Source organism: Anolis carolinensis, chromosome 6 (genome assembly GCF_035594765.1).
Source record: "Anolis carolinensis isolate JA03-04 chromosome 6, rAnoCar3.1.pri, whole genome shotgun sequence".
NCBI classification, from domain to species: Eukaryota; Metazoa; Chordata; class Lepidosauria; order Squamata; family Dactyloidae; genus Anolis; species Anolis carolinensis.
Window position 1 is genome coordinate 40,396,107 of NC_085846.1, and position 22,719 is coordinate 40,418,825.

A 22,719-nucleotide genomic window follows, 5' to 3' on the forward strand; every position below is an offset into this window, starting at 1 on the left:
GGATAAGGGTGTCCCTTCTGGAGATTTCTGAGTGCATGTGGTTGCCCAGTAATTGATTAATAAATAACATCATAATAATAATAATAATTATTATTATTATTATTATTATTATTATTATTATTATTATTATTATTATTATTTTAAAAAACTTCATTTGTATTCCGCCTTGTCTCCCTGAGGGGACTCAGGGCGGATTCCAACATACAATAGCAAACATTCAATGCCTCCCTAAACAAACAAATACTGACATAATATTCCAGAGAAACCCCGCATATAAAATAACATTAAAACCTAACATCAAATTAAAGCCTAACATCAGTAAATTAAACCTAACATCAATAAATTAAACTACATGAAGTCAAACAAAATTATATAATAACATAAAATCCAAACAAACATCCACATTAATTTAACAGCCAACCAGAGTTCACAGTGTGGGTTGGTTATGTTGTCAAACAATGACTTGGATGACTGGGACCTGTCACACTGAGGCCTGGAGAATTCCCACCCCAATAAAGAACATCCAAGAAATATCTAACAGGTGCCAGAAATGGGTAAGTCACACTACTTTCACTTACCCATGAAACGGCCAAGATAGAGTGCCTTGGGGGAATCAAGTTTGCTGTCCACAAGGAGAGAAAACTGATGCACCACAATAGGGTAGTAATCCAACTACAGTGAGAAAAAAAAGAAGAGTAAAGTGACACTCCAAAGCCAATAAATAGGTGTAGTAGCTTGCCCATTTCTACTCTGGACATATTTGGCCAAGAGCAGAAAGGTCTCCTTTAACCCAAGAACAGACATGGGACTACCCCATTCCTTTTTCCATCAAGGCCTCCCAAGTCCTCACCAAAAGCCCCCCGAAGTTTTGTACCTGTGTGTACAAGGTCCGATTCACTCGAGTGATGTTGATGCGATGTGGGTGCCCATCGGCCACTGAGCGAGTACTCAGGGCCACAATGTAAGGGAGTGTGCCTAGTTGGTAACGTAGTTGTAGGATGCCTATATGGAAAGCGCAAACAAATTCAAGGACACTAATATCTGCTCCCACCATCTTAAAACTTTATATAGGAGGAGGAAGAGGAATCATCAAGGTAGAATATCAAAGTAGCTAATTACAGTTCTACATGTCAGCCAGGCAGAACTCAGAAACGTTACTTCTTTGGGCTATAATTTCCAGAATACCCCCCCCCCCCATCAAACTATTTTATGCACAGTTTTTGAAGCTGTAGTCCAACCATGACTACCACCAGCAAAAAAAACCCTAAAAATAAGACCAATTATTTCTAAAATACCACAACACCCCCCAAGACACCCACATACCTTTAAAGAAAATGTGTCAACTTTAAAATCATAAATAGAAGTGTCTTCCAATTATGACTTCTGCCATATTTGGCACCTCACACTAGTTTCTGCTCCTATAGCAGGAGAGTATTGTTTTAAATATTTTAAACAATTGGTAAAGACAAATCTCTAAATTTTAAACGCTACACTGTTCATTCTCTCATTACCCATTTTGTCCAACAAAGTGCTCATTTAAAAATTTGGGCAAGACTCCCTTTATACAAAACACCCCTTCATTTTCTTTGACACAGCTGTTTAGCTTCCAATGAAATTCCCCTTGGATTTGTAAACATCTGTCTTAAGTGTTTGTTTGAGGGCAGGAGGCGGAATCTCACAATTAAGACAAATACTAAGAAATCCAAGAGGATGTATGGCTAAAAAGCTGTGTTTACGCTCTAGAAAATGAAGATTATTTAAAACCACAAAACTCAGAAAATATATAAACACAATGCAAGCAGACCTACTTTCTGTTTGGACTTAATGGGTTTAAAGATATGGAGAACTGGTGGGGCTCTGATCCCTTCCAGTTTATATACCTTAAGCCAAGGGATGTTAAGGTGCTGCTGATATATCAAGGAAAGAGAAAGGAAGAGGCTGCATGATGTTAATGAACTGGCTGGGAGGACACATGAAGAAGTCAAAAGTTGGAGGTTACAGGAATAAACCCTCAGTCATGCTCACCATCGTCACGGATCAAAATGGCCATATAATCACGCACAAACGTGCTGACATAAAGCAGGACAGCAGGAGCCGAGGAAGTGCGGAAGCTGAGTCCCACTTCCTCCCCAGTCAGGTTGTAGCCAGGAAGTGGCTGAAGAGGCTGATGGAGTATGTTGGCAAACTCTCGTACCGCATACATGGGCATGGTCAAGATATCATAGCGAATCCAAGCACCTGACTCAAAGTAGGCACCAATGTCTGCCAAAAAACAGGGAAATACAGCAATGATTAGAAAGACAGCTAGAGCTCAAGAAAAAGGAGGCCCCCTTTCTTCTCCCCCCACCTCTCCTTGCGTTGCTACAAATTCAAAACCCAAACATATTGCTACCCCAAACGGAGCCTCCGATGGCCTAGGGGATAAAAGCTTTGTGACTTGAAGGTTGGGTTGTGGCCTGAGGGCTGCCATGTTCGAATCTCACCCGGGGAGAGCGCAGATGAGCTCCCTCTATCAGCTCCTGCTCCATGCGGGGACATTAGAGAAGCCTTCCACAAGGATGATAAAACATCAAAAAACATCCGGCCGTCCCCTGGGCAACGTCCTTGCAAACGGCCAATTCTCTCACTCCAGAAGCAACTCCAGTTGCTCCTTATTTGCTATTGTAAATAAGTCAACACACACAAAAAAGCTACCCCAAACCCCTATTTCTATTGAATCCATTCTCACCTCGATTGCAGAAAGGTCCTTCGTAGGCAGAAACAGAACAATTGCAAGTGTAGTGACTATAATGCTCCACGCAAGTGCCATGGTTTCGGCATGGCACCAAGGGGTTTCGGCAGTGTCCAGTGCAGTTCACCAGCACCCCTTCTGTCTCATTAGCCTTTCCTTCCAAGTTGAGAGTCACCCCATTCATATGTAGTCCCCGCAAGCAACCCAAGAAAGGATTCAGGTAATATTGAGCAGTACCTATGAGTAGAGGATAAAAATGGCTAGATTTAAGGACATAATTCGCAACCTTTCTGACCCCGATAAAGATTTATTTAACCCAGCATGCTGTTTTGAACAATGGTCAATCAACTGCATCTGAAAAGTGCACCCTCTCTGAGCCCGGAAATGTCATTAGATGTTACCACAGCTAAAAGATCTTTCATATGATCCTGTAGCACGCTACACATTTATATGTTCTGTAAAGAAGTAATTTCTTAATATATAACCAATTCAATTGTATTACCTCAAAGGAAGGGCTAAAGTTCAGAGGTAGAACACATGCTTTGGATCCTACTGGCTAGTATCAACTAGAATTGACCTATTGAGTCTATTGTAAATAAGTCAACATATAAATAAACCAACTAAATTCAATAGCAGATAGAATGATAAGAACTTCATGATATTACTCTCACACAACCAAAAAGAACTAAGAGGCTTTCTTCAGAAAAAAAAATAACATAACAATTGAGGGCATATGTTTCCTACAGATTGCACTTTTCTTACCCAGGTATGCATAATGCTGAACCTATGTAGGTTTACCAAAGAATTACCCTGTAGGGGCTAGCAATTACTAGAGAAGTGTTCTATTTAGGAATCTCTAGGACAGGGGTGTCAAACCCACATAAGCCTTATGGTTGCCTGGTCACTGAATCCATGGACAGTGAATCTGTGGATACAGAGAACTGACTATAACTTTTCTACATAGTTGTTGACATTCACTAGTTTTTACCCAATTTGGGTCCCAATATGTTATTGAACAGCAACTCCCATCACTTTTGATTATCTGCCATATGGACTAGAGATAATAGGATTTCAGGCCAACCGCACTTGTACCTCTGAAATAGGGGAAAGGTTAAAGAACATTTTCAAGTCAGACACCATCTCCTCAAGCCTTATATCTAAATTCAAACCCCACCCTCCTAACTAAACTAAACAAACTACAGCCTTCCAGATGTTAATGTATCACAACTCCCATCAGTTCTAGTCATGAGGTGTAATTATGAAGAATACAGGAGTTGTAGTCCAGCATCTGGAGGGCCACATAAAATGACATGGTGGGCCAGATTTGGAGAGCAGGCATCAAATTTAATACATGTGCTCTTGGACATCCAACATGATTTTATAAACAACTTTCAGCAGAAGCTGACCACAAAGTTATTCTGAATGACATAGAGATTCCTAGATAGAACATAATAATCACATCTGTAAATAATCAAACCCACAAAGTTAAACCTGGAAATGTGAAAGACTTATTGTAATTGTGCATTGTTAAAGGCCCACAGTTACTCACATTCACAAACCTTCTCTTTTTTTCACCCCACCCTTTCTCTCTCCCTCTCCCTCACAACTTCCACACATTCTCTCACTGTCACACATACCCTCATTCCCCACATTGTCCTTCCCTACTATCCTTACTCACCCACATACAGTGGTTTAGTGAGATTCATGTAGATGAAGCTTTGAGGTGGGACAATCCGTATCACCCATGGCCTCCGGTCAACCCGCAGCCGAATTAGTTTAACATTGATTTCTGCTTTCACTTCATGCCACTCGTTGTCATTGAATGGTACCTCGGAATGCAATGTCAAATTCTCATCACCATTTCCAATGTTGTAAGCAAAGACCATGTCCTGGCTCGCTGGGGGACAGCAGAAGAGGGAAGTCAGAGGATCATCTTGCCATTACACCTGTCAGACACAAGTCTATCTGGAGAGAAAGCTTCTATCCATTCAGAAAACCTGCCAAGATTTTAAGGACTCAGAAAAGCCATCTTCCCACCCACAAAATGAACAGTGGTAACCTCACAAAATACAGCAGTATGTTGCCTCTCTCCCCTTTCCCCAGTGAGGCAATTAATCAGAAGCCTGTGGAGAAATCAGTCTAGGGATTTCCCATTTGAGCACAGTTTGAACAACTCCAGAATCCCAGAGCCTCTACAACAGCACAAGCCACCTCTTGTATGGATCCCAGAGAACTTGTCCCTTTAACAACTTCCTTTATGAAGTTTGCATCCTGAACATTTAACATAACCAGGGTTTTCCTGGTTTGTGGTGAATTAATTCATGTTTTTCATGGACGTCATCTAGACAGCCCCCTTTTTATTGCGGGAAGTCTTGCATTAAAGGGGCTGTCTGGATGTGTCCCAGGTCTGTTCCATTGTCCCACCCAAATGAACCCTGAATTCCATACTATTGAGTTCCACGCGGATGTAGTTTATTGGGCCCACGTTTTCCAGGAAGGTGCCTGTTGGAGCAGAGGTTTTGAAGAAGAAGCTAATATCAAGGCTGTAGTTCATCTGAAAGGTGGGGAAGATCAAAGCATTTCCCCTGACGAAGGAGACTGTATTCCAGGAGTTTCCTGCAAGTCAAAAGAATGGATTATCAGGACATTTGCCCATATCCTATGATACTTCAAAAGATAAAACCCACTCCAACAGGACCATACATCCTCTCCCACAACCAGTATGCTACTCACGGTCCCCATAACAACGCAATGGGCCCACGTAGAACTGAGCCTCTGATCCAGTCCGGTTCGTGTCCATCACCACAACCTGTGTGACTGGAAGATGGTCTACAAAATTAAGCAGACCCTTATCTGCCCGCCTGAAATGGAAAGGGGAAAATACGAGAAACAGTTCCTGACAATGACTAAGGGGTATCACCATTTCAACCCCACATCCATTTCCACCGAGGTCTTAACTGGAAGGAGGGAAGAACCTTCTCTCACCACATAAAATGATCAGCATCGCAGTTGCAATAGAAACGGGGGTCAGCACAGTTCTTATCCATGCCACACGCACAACGCCCGAGTCCTGGTGGGGACCCACCCCAGTAATAATGGCGCTCTGCATTTCGGCCCATCCAGAAACTCAGTGGCATTCCAGCTGCAAGGAAAACAAAACAGCTTGTAAATGGAGATAGGGAGAAGAAGACCTCACAGAGGTTGGACTCCAGCAAATAATGTATGTTCAATCTGTTCATTCCAACTGCCCCCTCACCAAGTAATAAAACTATTCTTATACTCTGGCACCCCATCTCCCAAAAAGGCTACCAAGATGTTTCCAGAGTGTTTGTAACCCCTCCCCCCGGGGTTTTCTGGTATACCCCACAGTGGGGAACTGCAAGTTCTGGATCTAAGTCCAGATCCCAAAGTTTCTCAAATAGCTATGTTCTTTTCTCCATAAACTAATTACTACATGGGTTACTGCTTTCTATATTCAGCCCACTCTAAAATGTTAAAATGCTCCTCCTATAGCTTAATAACTGACAATAAGAGTTTTAAAGGAAAATATGATGGAACTGGCATTCTGTCAGTGGCCTTTCACACCACTACCATTTCATCACATTTACTAAATTCCACTGAATGCTACACTTAAAATCCAGGAAGCCACTGTTCCCATCACATTACTTTGGCTTCAAGTATAGGATAGAGCATTCTTTGCAGATTTTAAGCATTGAAGCTAGCATTCATTTCAAACGTTTCAAGAGGTGGTGTGGAAGTGGATTTTAGGGGAATGATCCGAATGAATAGCCAATTCTCTAATGTGATGGCATTTGTTGTTTAAAAGGAAACATTTCCCCAATCTGTGAGAAGGGAAATTGTGGGAAGAGCCAAAAGTACCCTTGTTAGGGAAAGCATTGCCTTTTGCTGACCGAGTTGTTACTTTGCCAGAACAATTTCTTTTTAAAAAATAGCCTTTCCCAGTTCTTTCCTTTCCTTTCCTTTCCTTTCCTTTCCTTTCCCTTCCCTTTCATGATATGTCTGTGCCTTGTGTTGCATGGGAAAGCCAGGAGAGAAGGATGATGATGATGATGATGATGATGATGATGATGATGATTATTATTATTATTATTATTATGCCATATCTTCATGCTGTGCAGTCCTGGGAGTTACAGTTTTCCAAGATCCATACTCTTCTCTTGGTGCATTTACACTATGGAATGAATGATCTTGGACCTCACTTTAAAAACCATAGCTCCATACTATGTGGTCCTGGGAGTTATAGTTTCCCAAGGTCCATACCCTTCTCTGGATGCATCTGCACTGGAGAATAAATGCAGCTGGGATCCATTTTAAATGCCATTATTATTATTATTATTATTATTATTATTATTATTATTATTATTATTATTCCCTTCTCTTGGTGCATTTACAGTATGGAACGAATGCCCTTGAACCCTACTTTAAATGCCATGGCTCCATGTGATGGAGTCCTCCTGGGAGTTATAGTTTCCCAAGGTCCATACCCTTCTTTAAATACTTTAAATACCATTGTTCCATACTATGCAGTCCTGGGAGTTATCATTGGCAAAAGTACTGAAAGAGTGCTGAGTGCCACTGATGCATTTTAAAATATGATGACGGTAGGGGAATCATCCATTTCATTCCAACACTGAGTCAGACTGAGCTCTACACGTCCCAGCTTCAATGAGATTAAGTCCTAGACTACATTCCCCAAGGAAGTAAGTGAAACTGAATCTCAGGCTGAAAATAGCTCCAACCCTTCATATCCTACAATGGAGTTATCAGACTAACTACACCTTCTACTGCTATTCTATCCTGCCCTCCCCTAGCTGTCTTTTTTCCTCCTAAACTAAGGAGTTCCCAAAGCTTTAGGCTTTCTTTGGGAAAAATGAAATGATGATGTCTTGATTATTTGGGTTGCCTTTTCCTTATTCTTCCCAAGTCTCCTGTATTTTTCTGTGAAGGAGCAATCAGAGATACAGACTGTATTCCAAATGCAGCTATATTATGGGTAGAAGCACTAGGATACTGAGCATTTTATTTCCAGATGCTTTCTGATTTATTTTTTACAAGCAATGTGCTTTCTTCCCTCTTCACCCACTGCCTCTACACACCGAGTTAATTTCTCTATCAAGGCAGAGATAGAGCCTCATAATCTTGTTCCCATTCAAATCTTATCTGCTTTAAGGTTTATTTTCTGTATTTATGCAACTGCATGGCATGGAGCATAAGATGACAAAATTTAGTTTCCCAATAATTTCAGCTAGCATACTTTCAATGTTAAATGGCTGTCATTTTGGAATTTGCACAGCCCCTTGCTTTTTCCCAGACAAAAAGCATCATTCTGCAAAATAAACACCTGTAGTCATTTCACCTAAACATTTAGCCAAATCACAGTATTTCCCTAGAACATGTATCATCAACCAAAAAAAAAAAATCAATACACTCTAATAAGGCAGAGGAAAGAGCTCTGCAAATTTGGCCAGGCAGACTCACTCTGAGTGTTGAGGAGGCGGGAGAAGTAACAGCGGAACTCAATCTGCTGCTCACAGTATTCAGAGGCGTTTGCCAGGGCTGACACCTCGGCCCATGATGCATTCCAGTAGTCGACCGTGCCAAGGAATGGATTTTCAGGACTATAGCCTGTCACTCTTGTGAGCCAATATCGATTGTGCCATACGGTCGTCCATGCCCGATCCTCTGAAATGGGGAAAGACATTTTAGCAAACATTAAAATATATAATAAAGTTGTGCAATAGTATGGAATTGCTGTTCATTTTATGTAGTTTCATTTGTGTTGTCTCATTTTCGTATTTGTGTCCCGCTAATGAAAATGGGCCACCTATATGACACGAATGTTCATCTGGCTAACAAAAAACCAATTTCGGACCATTGGCTGCAATGGGAGGGCTTCTGAGGCTCATCCCCCCTCCCGCTCAGTTTTTGGAGTAGAGGGATGAAAATCACCACACATTGAGAGCATTTTGGCCCAAGCCAAGGGAAAGTGGGGTGATAGAAGGCCTGGGGAAGCGAGGCCCCGAGCCGAAGGCTGCCAAGAGCCCTAACAAGGGCCGGGTGTAGCCCTCCCGCTGGGAGAGGGTGGAGGCCAGGGCCAGCAGCCTGAATAGGCCTCAAGAGAAAAGCGAGGCTTATTTATTATTTATTTATATATTAATATCTATTTATTTATTTTAAAGGCCTCGTATGGCCAAAGCAACCCTCCCAACATAGCAGGGAGGCAGGAAGTGCCCTAGCAAGGGCCAGGGGTGGGAGGAAGCCCACTAATGAAAAAGGGGGGCCCACGAAAAGCCTGGGAATGCCCAAGCGGCCATCCCTCCATTGCCGGGAGGAGGGGGAGTAGGCCCCAAAGTGGTCTAAACAAAGAAAAGCGAAAAAAGGCCCGAGCAAGGCCCCAGAAGGCCAAAGCACCCTCCCAGAGCCACAGAAATATCGCGTCGGAGCTGCTGCCACTTGGTCTGCTGCCGCTTGGGTCAGCTGCCACTGCTGTTCCAATAATGAAAAAAAGGCCTGACACCTGCTCTGGCCCTCCAGGCGGCCCTAAACAGGGCCACCTGGGCCAGCCCGCCACCGATTGGCCAGGAGGCCAGGTGGCAGGAGAACTTCCCGCCACACAGGGGGCTTCTGGGAAGAAGCCCCCTGCAGCTCTGTGATGAGCTGCAATAGCCCTTGCCTGGTAAGTCGGGCAATGCATATTATTAACAACCATTGGTACACACCAGCTGTAGTGGGAAAGCAGCAGCCCTCTGTCAGTACAAAAGGAAAATGAAAGCATGCACGATTACTGTAACTTTCATTTTTGTGTCGTTTCCTCGTTTCCTATGAAAATGTCACCATTCGTTTTGTGTAGATGAACGGTCGAAACAAAAGAAACGAAGGAAAATTTTTCACGCACATCTCTAATAAATACTTGATTCTTCTCTCTCTCTCTCTCTCTCTCTCTCTCTCTCTCTCTCTGTGTCATATCTTACAGGCAAGCTAACTGTCTGAAACATGTCTGATAGGAGGCAAAGCAGCCTTCTCCAACATTAGGACCAAATCACGTTTCAGAATCAGCTTTCAGATTTTTAGGGAAAGGCCTGCTAAGGAGAAGATATGAGTCCTGGGATATGAAGTCCACTTTTTGGACCTCAGTTTTCAGACTACTCCAGTCAGCATGGCAGAAGGATTCTGAGAACTGTAGTCCAAAATGTATGTAACCATTTCAAATTCTGCTTCGGGAAGAGCAGAATAATGGCCAATGCACTTTGATAGGGAAAAGCCCAGGATTTTATTCATTCATACCTCGAATGTCACAGTAAACATTGAAAGGTTTCAGGGGGCCACTGCCATCAGGATCAATAGTGTAGTTGCCAGATGTTTTACCACTGAGTCGATAGGCATCACATGTTTCCTTGTAAACAGCTGAGAGATGAAAGAAGAAATTAGAAATCCAAGGCACACAGACCAACACTTTAAGCCCTCTCCTCCCAGGCCCTTGGCTCACCAGTGTGGCAGGTCTCCCCCTTGTAACCCGTCAAGTCACAGATGCATTTGAAGTCATCCCAGGACTGGATACAGCGACTGCCATGTTCACACATGTTGGGTGTGCACCTGGCACACAGAGTAAGAGAAGCAAGTTAATGCTGGAAATAAGGACTCTACCTCACCAGTGTGTATGCATTTTTTAAGAACCCCATACCCTTTAACATTTCACAGTTGAAGACGGGGACACATATCGTCAAGGAACAATAAGATTGATTGTCATGGAAAAAGTTATTGATGAAGGAGAACACACAACACAGGAGAGTTGGCCAAAGTTTGCTTTCCCCTGAGCTACTGAGAACGGCAATATTATTTTCTCTTCTCTTCTCTCCCTCCTACTGACTTGAGTGCAAACTACTTTTGAACTTTGAATGTTCGCAGAAATTGGGAGAATGAGGGAGAAACTGAGATATTTTGAAAGCATTGGACAATGGAGGAAAGTTGAATATGGAGCTAGACTATCCACAGTATATTATTCCAAGCATGATGCTAAAACCTCTTCCATTTTAACTTCATTCTCCAGATAATTTTAGTTGCACTTCATGCTGCCTTCTCGGGTTCTTGAAGCTACAAATCACAAGGGTGATCAGAACTCCTTTGATAATTTATGTATGTATAAAATGCCAGTATGGAATCTGTTTATTTTCAGCCTGTCTCCTAAGGACAAGTAAGAGGTGCCTTTCCAAGTCCAGAAGAAAATGTTTTTCCAGCCATACTAGAAGAAATGTGGGTACCATACAGTTGGATATGTTTCTCCTTCAGTTTTACAAGAGCTTTACCATGGAATTCGTGGTAACCAGGGTACATGGAGTCCCCAAATAATCTTACATGCATAGACTGACAACATGTAAACCATGGACACAAGGTTCTTCCTTGGGGGTTTTAAATAAAAGCTAGATAGTTTCATAAAGTGGTGTTAGTCAGACCAGATGACCCCTGGGATATATTCAAACCTTGTGATTTTATATGCACTCTCCTCCACCTCTATACTGCTATAATCTTGCCCAAGTATTTTGGAGAGATGGTGGATCTGTCTTCCTTCCATATATATTACTAGCTGTGCCCGGCCACACGTTGCTGTGGCGAAGTATGGTGGTATGGGAAATAAAGTATTGAGGAATTGGTGGTAGTTAAGGTCAAAGGTAAAGGTTTTCCCCAGACATTAAGTCCAGTCGTGTCTTACTCTGGAGGTTGGTGCTCATCTCCATTTCTAAGCCGAAGAGCCGGCGTTGTTCGTAGACTCCTCCAAGGTCATGTGGGATGACTACATGGAGCGGCGTTATCTTCCCGCCGGAGCAGTATCTATTGATGCACTCACATTTGCATGTTTTTGAACTTCTGGGTTGGCAGAAGCTGGGGCTAACAGTGGGGGCTCTCTCCGCTCCCCCAATTCAAACCTGTGGACTTTCGGTCCAGAAGTTCAGCAGCTCAGCGCTTTAACACGCTGCACCATCAGGGGATATTATTTCCTAAAGGTTGTGAATATACAATATTTCTGATTGGTTTTTTTTGTTTGTTGGAGGCAAGTATGAATGCTGCAATTAGGAAAAATGATTAGGATGTAATGGCCTTGCAGCTTTAAAGCCTGGCTGTTTCCTCCCTGAGTGAATTTTTTGTTGGGAGGTGTTAGCTGGCCCTGATTGTTTCCTGTCTGGAATTCCCTTGTTTTCAGAGTGGTGTTGTTTGCGATATTTTATGTGCTTCTACTGTCTGTGGCCCTGAGAAAACAGAGGATTTTCCAGACTTTGATAATGGGAATACTTTGTTGGGAGGTGTTAGCTGGCCCTGATTGTTTCCTGTCTGGAATTCCCTTGTTTTCAGAGTGGTGTTGTTTGCAATATTTTATGTGCTTCTACTGTCTGTGGCCCTGAGAAAACAGGATTTGCCAGATTTTGATGATGGGAATACTTTGTTGGGAGGTGTTAGCTGGCCCTGATTGTTTCCTGTGTGGAATTCCCCTATTTATTTACTGTCCTGGTTTTAGAGATTATATTGTTCTGCATTATTCTATCCCAGTAATTATTTCATATTAAAGAAGAATCTCACTTATCCAACATTCGCTTATACAATGTTCTGGATTATCCAACGCAGTCTGCCTTTTCATAATCAATGTTTTTGTAGTCAGTGTTTTAAATTCATTGTGATATTTTAGTGGTAAATTTGTAAATACAGTACAGTAGAGTCTCACTTATCCAACATAAACGGGCCGGCAGAACGTTGGATAAGCGAATATGTTGGATAATGAGGAATTAAGAATAACCCTATTAAACATCAAATTAAGTTATGATTTTACAAATTAAGCACCAAAACATCATGTTAGACAACAAATTTGCCAGAAAAAGTAGTTCAGTACACAGTAATGCTTTATAGTAATTACTGTATTTATGAATTTAGCACCAAAATATCACGATATATTGAAAACATTGACTACAAAAATGCATTGGATAATCCAGAACGTTGGATAAGCGAGTGTTGGATAAGTGAGACTCTACTGTAAATACTACATAGCATTACTGCGCATGGAACTACTTTTCCTGTCAAATTTGTTGTATAATATGATGTTTTGGTGCTTAATTTGTATAACGATTACCTAATTTGATGTTTAATTGGCTTTTCCTGAATCCCTTCTTATTATCCAACATATTCACTTATCCTGCCGGCCTGTTTACGTTGGATAAGTGAGACTCTACTGTATATTTCTAATCTTATATTATCTGCTCAGAACTGGATTATATGAGGCCCCTTCTTCACAGCTGTATAAAATGCACACTGAAGTGGATTATATGGTAGTGTGGAGTCAAGATAATCCAGTGCAAAGCAGATAATATAAGATTATAAATGGGTTATATAGCTGTGTTGAAGGGCCTTGAGTCTACACTGCCATATAATCCAGTGCAAATTAGATAATCTGTGGAAGAAGTCTAAGTGAGGCCTAAATCTGCCTGTCCCCTAACTGAATCCTGACTGTCCCTTGGTTGCTAGGCAACCAAATGGGCAGAGATTAGCCCTCTAAACTGGCAGCAATTGGATAAAAAAAAAATTATTGCTCTCCCTCTAATTAGGACTTTATTTTTCTTTTCTTTTTGTTGTATCAACCTTGAGGCGTGGATGATGGGTTGTGTTGTCAAATTTTGAGGTTGGGGGGCCTGTACTTTTGTTGTTTTGTGAATCGCCGTGATGCCATCACTCTTTTATATATATAGATTATTATCTGAGGCTGACCTGAGGATATTATACTCCACCGTCCGTCCCCCCCCCCGGTTATTTCCAAGCACAGAAGTCAATTAGACTGACAGTTCAATGTTGTTTCAATCCTGATATTTGGATAGCAAGATAGTTTAGGGAGTGTGTGACAGATTCTGTGACACACAAAGTTTAGTCCTACAAGAAAAAGGATTAGCGAAAGGGTTAAAATGGAAGAGATGCTACTTCGTGGGGTGGTTACCTCACTCTGCCTAATGGAAGAACTAGCTCTATACCAACTCAAGTCATAACCCTGCTATGCCGGAAGCTCCCCTCTCACACACATACCTATCAATGACGCCACATACGTTGAAGTACACTTCAAAGTACTTGCCAAGCCGATGCAAGCGGACCATGTCTAATTCAATGGGTTGCCGATCCACAGTGACCATCTGCATGCACCCATGGAAGGCTGTCTGGTTGGAGTTGCAACCGGTGCGTGATGCTGGTTTAGGGCAGCCTAGAAAACACAAATATCACAAAGTAATGTGAAATAGGGGAAATAAGAAAAAATATTAGAGAGAGAGAGAGAGAGAGAGAGAGAGAGAGAGAGAGAGAGAAGAAAAAGAAAATGAGAAGAGAAAAAGAGAGGGCAGGTGGGAGAGAGAGACAGAGACAGAGACAGAGAGAGAGAGTGAGAGAGAAAACAATGGCTCTACTTAATGAGTAATGTTCAGATTAAGGCCCCATCTACACTGCCATATGCAATTTGAAACTGCATTATATGGTCATGCCCTCCATGTGTTTTAGACTTCAGTTCCCAGAATTCTGACCATTGGACTGTTAAGTTTTTCGGTTAGGGAAAACTACCCAAAAACAGCAGAGCATCCAAAATATGCAAAACCAGGATACCTATAGCTGAGCATTCAGCTCACAGCAAGCAGAGTGTCATATGGCTGTAAAGAATTTAGAACTTAGGAAGCAAACATGCAGAGTTCAATCTTGAAGATTACAAAAGGTTTATTTACAAAAGTAATAACTACATTTCTTAACAGTAAAGAACTGGGTCCTAGCTACTCTAACTCCTCTCTTCTAGGGTTCAAAAAGGAGGGTAAAATTTCCAAGAACACATATCTCCAGACACACAAGCAGAGAGAGGTCTCAATACACTCAGCACACATTAGATGTGAAAGTAGAAGTCAAAGACAAAAGGCATGCACCTGCAAAATATCCATTCTATACAACCAATCAGAATGAGAAGCAGAGGGGTGAAAAGACATAGTTACATTCAAACTGTCATTCAGGAGTTGTGGGGCGGGGGAGGGATTTCCCACTAACTACTCCTCAATGAGGACTGCAGATTTGGGCAGTGTGGGGTTGAATTCCAACATGGACAAGCTGGCTAGGGATTCTGGGAGTTGAAGTCCCAAACACCCGGAGGCCCAGAGGTTGTGCAGGCCTGATCTACACTGACCATATAATACAGTTTTAAACTTAGTCATATTTATATCCAGATTTGGTCAAGCACACTGGAATCAATTTAACTGCCAATGAGTTCAATAAGCCTACTCTAAGTTTGTTTAAGGTTGGTTGCAGACTTAAACAACCAATGAAACAAACAAAATAATGTTCTGAGTAAGAAACAATGTGATCCACTGAAAAGAGTATCTATGGCTTGTCCCATATTTATTGAATTCTTAATCAATAAATATACTGGTCTGAACAATCCCCTCCTGAGGATACTTATCAACAAAGCATGTTACTTCATAAAACTAGGTTGCTTGTCAATCTCAAAGCACTAAGGTCTACAACTGGAAAGCTGTCTCTAGCACAAGAAGCCAAGATGGTTCCCATCTAGGCTGCTTATATAAAGATGTAAAACCCACAGTACAATAGATATTCAATGGAAATTATACCAAAACTAGCTGTGCCCGGCTATACGTTGCTGTGGCTTATGGGAATGCTTTGTTGACCAGGTGGAATAGCAGTGAATAGCCTTGCAGTCGTCTTATAGCCTTCTAAAATGTGGTACAAAGACACCTGTTTGGACATTTGACGGGCATATCCTGGGACTTACAGGTCTGTGTGGGGAGCTGCTCTCAGGCCCCAGGTTTTTTGTGCCTGCTGTAAAATCTGCAATTTGGTGCTGTCTGCAAGCGCCCTCAGAAGATGAGTGGTTTCCTCTTGATGAAAACAGCACCTACCTCCAAAGAAGTACTGGTTCCCAGTGCGCAACTGAATGTCTCGGTCAACACGGAAGCTGGCATCATTCTGGTCATCAATGGTGATGACAGCTGAGGTTTCACGCACCACTAAGGACACTGAATGCCAGAAGCCATCATTAAGACGGTAACCTGGGTAGGTGGGGTTGAGAAGGAAGGACACAAAAAATCAACATTGGTGGTGTGCTTTATAACAAACCTATCCCTTTCATGTTAAAGCTTCAAGATTGTCTACACTCTGGCCTTTCATATGTTTTGGACTTCAACACACAGAATCCCTGATCATTGGCAAAGTCAGCTGAGGTTTCTGGGTGTCAAAGTCCAAAACACCTGGAGGGTTTGAGTCTGAGAATCACTGCCTGTGAAATCTCTGTTCCCATGTTACTAATAATCATGACTATAGTAATTTTAAAAACAGGTGTTTTTTCATGACACGCCAAAAAACTTTTTTGGCTATAGTGCTTCAAGCCCACTCACTTTATAGTTTTATCTTTATAGTTTTATAAGTGTAATAAAAACATTTGATTTTAATTTACTGAGAAAGATATCCCGAACAATATACCCAAAATCACTAAAATCCACGTGGAATAAAGAAGACCTTTGTGATATGCAACATAATTGTGCCTTTATTGGTCCAGTTCACTTAAAATATTTATCAAATTAAAGGTAGACAAACACATACGTGCTAACCGTTTTCTGTATTTAAGAAGCTGTCTTGAATATTTTGTTTTAGAAATAAGGAAGTACTGAGGGAAGAGTTGTCATAATCTCTAACTTGGGTGGGGTTTTTTTTGTAATACAGTAGAGTCTCACTTATCCAACATTCTGGATTATCCAACATACTTTTGTAGTCAATGTTTTCAATACATCGTGATATTTTGGTGCTAAATTCGTAAATACAGTAATTACTACATAGTATTACTGTGTATTGAACTACTTTTTCTGTCAAATTTGTTTTATAACATGATGTTTTGGTGCTTAATTTGTAAAATCATAACCTAATTTGATGTTTAATAGGCTTTTCCTTAATCTCTCCTTATTATCCAACATATTCACTTATCCAACGTTCTGCCAGCCCGTTTACGTTGGATAAGCGAGACTCTACTGTAGTTTAAAATCTGCATTAGGGCCGTTCCACACAGCCATATAACCCAGAATATCAAGGCAGATAATCAATAATAACTGCTTTGAACCAGATTGTCTGAGACCGCACTACCATATAATCCCGTTCAATGTGGATTTTATACATTTGTGTGAATGGGAGAACAATAATAAAAGCAAATTCTGAAATATATAAAAGCAAATTCTGAAAATAAAAGCAAATTCTGAAACAGTGCCAGTTTTATGAGTGAGCCAACCCCATCATCATTACAACTCTTCTAGGATGTGACACTAATTTCCAGGTCTTTTGGCACTGACAAAGGCACATTCCCAGGAAGATTATGAAAGATTCATTGGTTCTCCTCACATGCTGAAATATTTAGCAACTCTGCATCTGTCATGCAAGACATTATCGTTGCTGGTGCTGTATTAGCTCCTTCACTTGGGTGGGTCTTATAATAATAGCAATGAGGAATCAGACCAAAAGCTCTGTTTTTTGTGTTCAGTATACTTTTTGAAATATAATTTAAAAGCATTAAAGCTTCCATTAGTTTTGAGATTTTCCAACTTTCCCCATAATATATATACAGATTAAGCATCCCTTATCTGATATTTGAAAATTCCAATTACTCCAAAATCTAAAATTGCTCATGTAAGTGGCTGGGATAGTGACACATTCACTTTCTGATGGTTCATTGTACAGAAACTTCTTTTCATGCACAAAATTATTTAAAATACTGCATAAAAATTACATTCAGGCTATGTTATAAGCTGTATACAAAACATATGCAAATTTCATGTTTAAACTTGGGTCCCATCTCTAAGATATCATATTATTCAAATGCAGGCATTCCAAAATCCAAAATACTTCGGTCGCAAGCATTTTGGATAAAGGACTCTCAACTCATATACAGGCAAGCCCCAAGTTATGAACAAGATAGGTTCTGTAGGTTTGTTATTAAGTTGAATTTGTAAGTCGGAACAGGTACATTTTTAAGTGTAACTCTAGCATATAAAAAGCTTTGGATAGCATAGGGAAGAGTTAACACCTCTGTGCAATTTGTTTTGCATCTGTGTTCAGAAAATTACACCTCATTTTCTGTCCCTATAGTAACTGGAATTTAAAAAATTTGGCTTGTTGTGGAAGCAGTTTCTGAATCCACATAATGTGTTTTGCACTGGATTATATGAGTCGACACTGCCATACAATCCAGTTCAAAGAAAATAATATAGACTGAGAAGCTTGATTATATGGCAGAGTAGATAGGGCCTCAGTAGAATGACTATCAGCAGCTGAATGATTGTCCATTCCAAGATCTGAAACTAATTTCCATTTCTTGAAGAAGTTACCACTTATTTCAGAAAAACACCATACAACCATACAGTTGCTACCTGAATGAGTGTCACACCTAACTTGGTCCCAAAAGACAGCCAATTCCTCATCTTCTCATAGAAAAAGACATGTTCATCTTTTTTATTACTCTACTTGTATCGTATTACATTTTCTTTTTAAAATGAAGTGCCGTATAGGATAGGAACTAATAGGAAAACCCCTCCTCCTCTTCCATGCAGCCTGAGACAGAAGGGTATTTCTTCCTTTCTTGCTCCGATCGTCCTATATATCTCAGGAGCCCTATTCAGAGTCCTACTCAATATACCATCTGTATGTCCAGTTATTAAGTTTTAATTACTTGTTGATGTTGTTATTATATTATGTTATTATGTAGTTATAATGTCTTTAACTCATTGATCTGTATTTTAACTTTTGTTGTTTGGGTTTGTCCCCATGTGAGCCACCCCGAGTCCCTTTGGGGAGATGGAGGCAGGATACAAAAATAAAGTTATTATTATTTCTTAAGAAATGGACCATTGTTTTCACTGTCAATTTGTAGGATTAATGTGAGTTATTCTAGACCTTTTCTCCGTGGCTTAAAGCATGTATTTCAACAAGTTCGGGGGGGGGGGGGGGGAGTGTGCTCTTGCCTTGATCAATAAGGAAGGAAAACTGAGATTCCTTTCCCCAGATCTTTAAAAAAGGAGTTAATAGTTGATGCCATCTTGTTCGTAAGAATCATACAAAAGCATTTTACATATTGCTTCACTGCACACTGAGTCAGTCTACTTGCTCACCCACATCTTGGCACTAGAAGAATAGCTCGCCCACTCTCTGTGTAACAGATAGACAGACACATTTGTTTATCCAGAAGAGGAAACGGCAAAGGGAACCCTACAGACTGCTGATGCCTTCCAGTTTGGTCATGGATGAGGTTTTAGCCTCAGTATTAGCTTCCAATGAGAACCCACAGAAACACCAGGAAACAATCTGGAAATAACATGTCAAGTCATTGCACTATTTTTTTTTACTAATAAGTACATTATACTCTTAATGTAGCAAAACCCATACTTAATTTTTTTCAGTAACAAATTGTCACTCACTATCTGCTAAAACTTTGACGCTTAACTCAGAACAATAATTACATATCATGAACTATTTTAAGGCTTTGAAGGTTTTTCAGTTAAATGAGCCTTGAAAAGTTTTGCTTGGAATGAGAGTGTGATGGCTGACTTAGTTAAAAAGTCACAATCTAAGATTTAAAAAACCTCAGATAATATGAATTAATTGATTGATTGGGTTCTCACTTTCAACATGAATCAAGTTTTTAAAAACAAATGTGTCAAGCTCTATACTAGGAGGTAAGTAATGAGGATACCAATTGCCATCAAACTTAACTGGAGTAGAGAACTCGGACAGTCATCTACACATATGGGAGGCATAGCTTGCAAACTAGAAGTCACAATATCACTACCTTTACAGGCCAATAAATCTAACAGGCAGATGAAAAAGCAAGGCTATGTGGGTAAGGTATGACCCTGCCTCCTCCAAGGCAACCAACAAATCCCGGTGAGGCACTACCCATCTCTGCATTATGGGACATTTAATTAGTTGGTTAGTTAAACATCTTCCCTTCCAACCCCTGCCATCCTACCTGCTCCAAATTCCACCTTCTTGGTTTTAGTTTTTGGCTGAGCAATAGTTACATTGACCTGTCCGTCACTCAGCACCATCTCAAGCCATCCCAGGTCATCTGCAAAAGGTGTGTACAAAAGGAGCCCCACAACGTCCCATGTGCGGAAGCTGAAGCTGACCATCAGTTGATTGCGCCGGGGATACCCTGGCACTTGCAAGAAGTTGTTGACCCCAGCAAAGGTAAAAGGGAACAGGAAGTTATCCCGACAGAAAAAACCAATGTGACCCTGCAACAAAGAGCAAGACAGTGAAGAAAATTCCCTTATAGTAGAGATGCAACATCAGCCATCAAAACAAAGACTGAGAACGGGACAGGAACCAAATCAACTCTCCCTCAAACCAGGACCATGTGTATTTAGTGCTTGCACAGATGAACTGTACAATAACTGGATTTGTTACAGGCATAAAACTCTATACCTTGTTAGGGCCTTTCCATACAGCCATATAACTCAGAATATCTAGGCAGAAAATCCCACAATATCTGCTTTGAACTGTCTGAGTCCACACTGACATATATTCCAGTTTAAAGGAGAAAATGTGGGATTTTATTCAGCTGTGTGGAAGGGGCCTTAGGATGGCCACCATGGAATGTCTACCAGAAATTTTGGGGTTTTAAAAAAAATCTTTAAATGTGCAGATGTGAATATGTGCATTGTTTGTACGGGTTTTGTTCCTGGGTCATACACATCTGTTCCTCATTGCTTTTATCCTCTAAAGATGGCAAAAGTTGACTAGAAGGTGAAAACTTTGTCCTGGCAAGAAAAACATCCTCCACACTTTTAATGAAGTCTGTGACACACAAACAAAGTTTATGGAGTAGGACCACTACTTTCAAAGTCAGGACTACACTATTAAACAGGAACTGACTCTTTCAAACCAGGAATAGTACTTTCTCATGATTATTATTTTCATTCAGAGGCTGCATGGCCATCTGTCCAGACAGGTTTGGTTGTGTACTTTTGCTTGGGAACAACGGGGTGATGTTCCTGAGTAATAATAATAATAACTTTATTCTTATATCCCATCACCACCTCCCCAAAGGGACTCGGGACAGCTTACAGACTGCACAAGCTGCCTAAAAACAAACATAAAAGTGAACACAATATAAAATACAATAAGATAAAACACATGCAACATATAAAACATCAATTCAGACTCAATCATGTCTATTCCTTGTTGCTTTTATCATAAAAACATGAGGAAAGTTACATGGCAAAACCTTTGTGTCACAAACTTCATTAAAAGTGTGGAGGATGAAGTTTCTCTTACCAGGATAAAGTTTTTGCCCTCTAGTCATCTGTTGCCATGTTTTTAGGATACAACCAATCGGGAACCACCATGTATATCTCACGTTTTTAGCGCTTTGTAGCTAATCCTCCCGTGTTTTCAGAGAACGTCGCATTTTGAACCAGGAACTCCTGAGATAAAAGTACTGTGTGGATGGGCCCTCAGTCTTTAACTAGTATTTTTCCAAGAGAAAAATAAGACCTGTAAACTTCAGAACATCTAGATCAAGGGTCCTCAAACTAAGGCCCATGGGCCAAATGTGGCCCTCCAAGGTCATTTACCTGGCCCCTGTCCTAAACTTTAGACTTAAGGTTGACCTAATTCTGAAATGACTTGAAGGCACACAGCAGCAACAATCCTAATTTTGGACTATTTCATCATAGTCTGGCCCCCCAAGAGTCTGCGGGACCATGAACCGGTTCTCCACTTAAAAAGTTTGAGGACCCCTGATCTAGATAAAACCTTATGAAAGCCAAAATATTAACAGGGGTTTGACATGCACTTACACTTCAAAAAAAAACTTCTGTCAATGTCCTTGGCCCTAACAAATATTTCTAGAACTTTAATAAATTATTCATGATAAATAAACACATATACTTCTGTCTAAAAACCGGTCATGTGAAGATACTCTTACTAGTGACTAAGCACTAGCCATTTTATCAAACTGCAATAGATGAAGACAGGATGCAAGCCATTCCACCAACACTGTTGAAAAAACTGTTCTATTTGTTCCCTCCTTTCCCTGAACTGTGTCCATTTTACAGAACAACAGCCTTGTGTCCCAGAACTGTAAGTAGAAAACTTATATAATAGTCACCATTACAATTTATTATTCATCTGTAAAATTAGTGTTAAAAAGAGTTTTCCCCTTCTCATCTCTTTTTTCCCTTTGTTTGTAAATCTGCAAACAGGGACTGCCTTATTTTAACTGATCACTCATAGACTGCTCAGCAGCTCTTCAGATGAAGAACAGAGTAAAATCATGCTTAAATAATAAAGTCATCCCAGTCTCAAACACATATACACAGAGATAGGCAGACAAAAAGATAAAAATGCATCTTGGTGAAAAGGTCTATTTTGCTGTTTTTCTATACATTAAGTCACCTCCAACTTTCTTTTTTGCTCCCCCTTCTTACTCCATTAAATGGCTCCCTTTGTACCAGTAAGGGCAATTACAGCTCTCTAGACATTAGAATCATAGAATAACAGAGTTGGAAGAGAGCACATGGGCCATCTAGTCCAACTCTCTGTCATGGAGGAAAAGCACAATCAAACTGCCCAACAGAAGCCCTACAATTGCCAGCGTAGCCAATAGAATGAGATGCTGTGAATTGTAAACCAAAAACATTTGAAGAGCCACAGTTATTATCCCTGACATAGCATTCATTGTGCTGGAATCCTCCCACTTGGCCATCTTTGTATTGCTTTACATATTTATGAGCAGAAAAATAAGAATGCAGAGGCTGTGATGTTCAGTGGTGGCTCCAAAACCCTCCAAATCTGCATGGATAACTTATGAGCTACAGTCACACAGCCTCTCTATTCTTGTTTCACATATCAGGAAAGAACTCGGGAGCACATCTATAGCACAAGCAAGTGTTCCCAGACAGGACCACCATAAA

At 40.7% G+C, this 22,719-nt stretch overlaps 1 protein-coding gene across 1 annotated transcript in view; it reads right to left on the reverse strand.

Moving 5' to 3' along the window:
* cntnap1 (contactin associated protein 1) overlaps window positions 1-22,719 on the reverse strand; it is a 42,702-nt gene that overhangs the window by 3,251 nt on the left and 16,732 nt on the right. The window contains exons 8-21 of the mRNA XM_008113145.2: window positions 19,770-20,037; window positions 15,664-15,813; window positions 13,808-13,979; window positions 10,239-10,345; window positions 10,037-10,156; window positions 8,231-8,434; window positions 5,717-5,873; window positions 5,465-5,592; window positions 5,180-5,347; window positions 4,410-4,628; window positions 2,729-2,968; window positions 2,026-2,262; window positions 875-1,002; window positions 579-672 (exon numbers count right to left, since the gene is read on the reverse strand). Of these exons, the coding sequence (XP_008111352.2) occupies window positions 579-672; window positions 875-1,002; window positions 2,026-2,262; window positions 2,729-2,968; window positions 4,410-4,628; window positions 5,180-5,347; window positions 5,465-5,592; window positions 5,717-5,873; window positions 8,231-8,434; window positions 10,037-10,156; window positions 10,239-10,345; window positions 13,808-13,979; window positions 15,664-15,813; window positions 19,770-20,037 (2,392 nt within the window). The remainder of the gene's footprint in view (window positions 1-578; window positions 673-874; window positions 1,003-2,025; window positions 2,263-2,728; window positions 2,969-4,409; window positions 4,629-5,179; window positions 5,348-5,464; window positions 5,593-5,716; window positions 5,874-8,230; window positions 8,435-10,036; window positions 10,157-10,238; window positions 10,346-13,807; window positions 13,980-15,663; window positions 15,814-19,769; window positions 20,038-22,719) is intronic.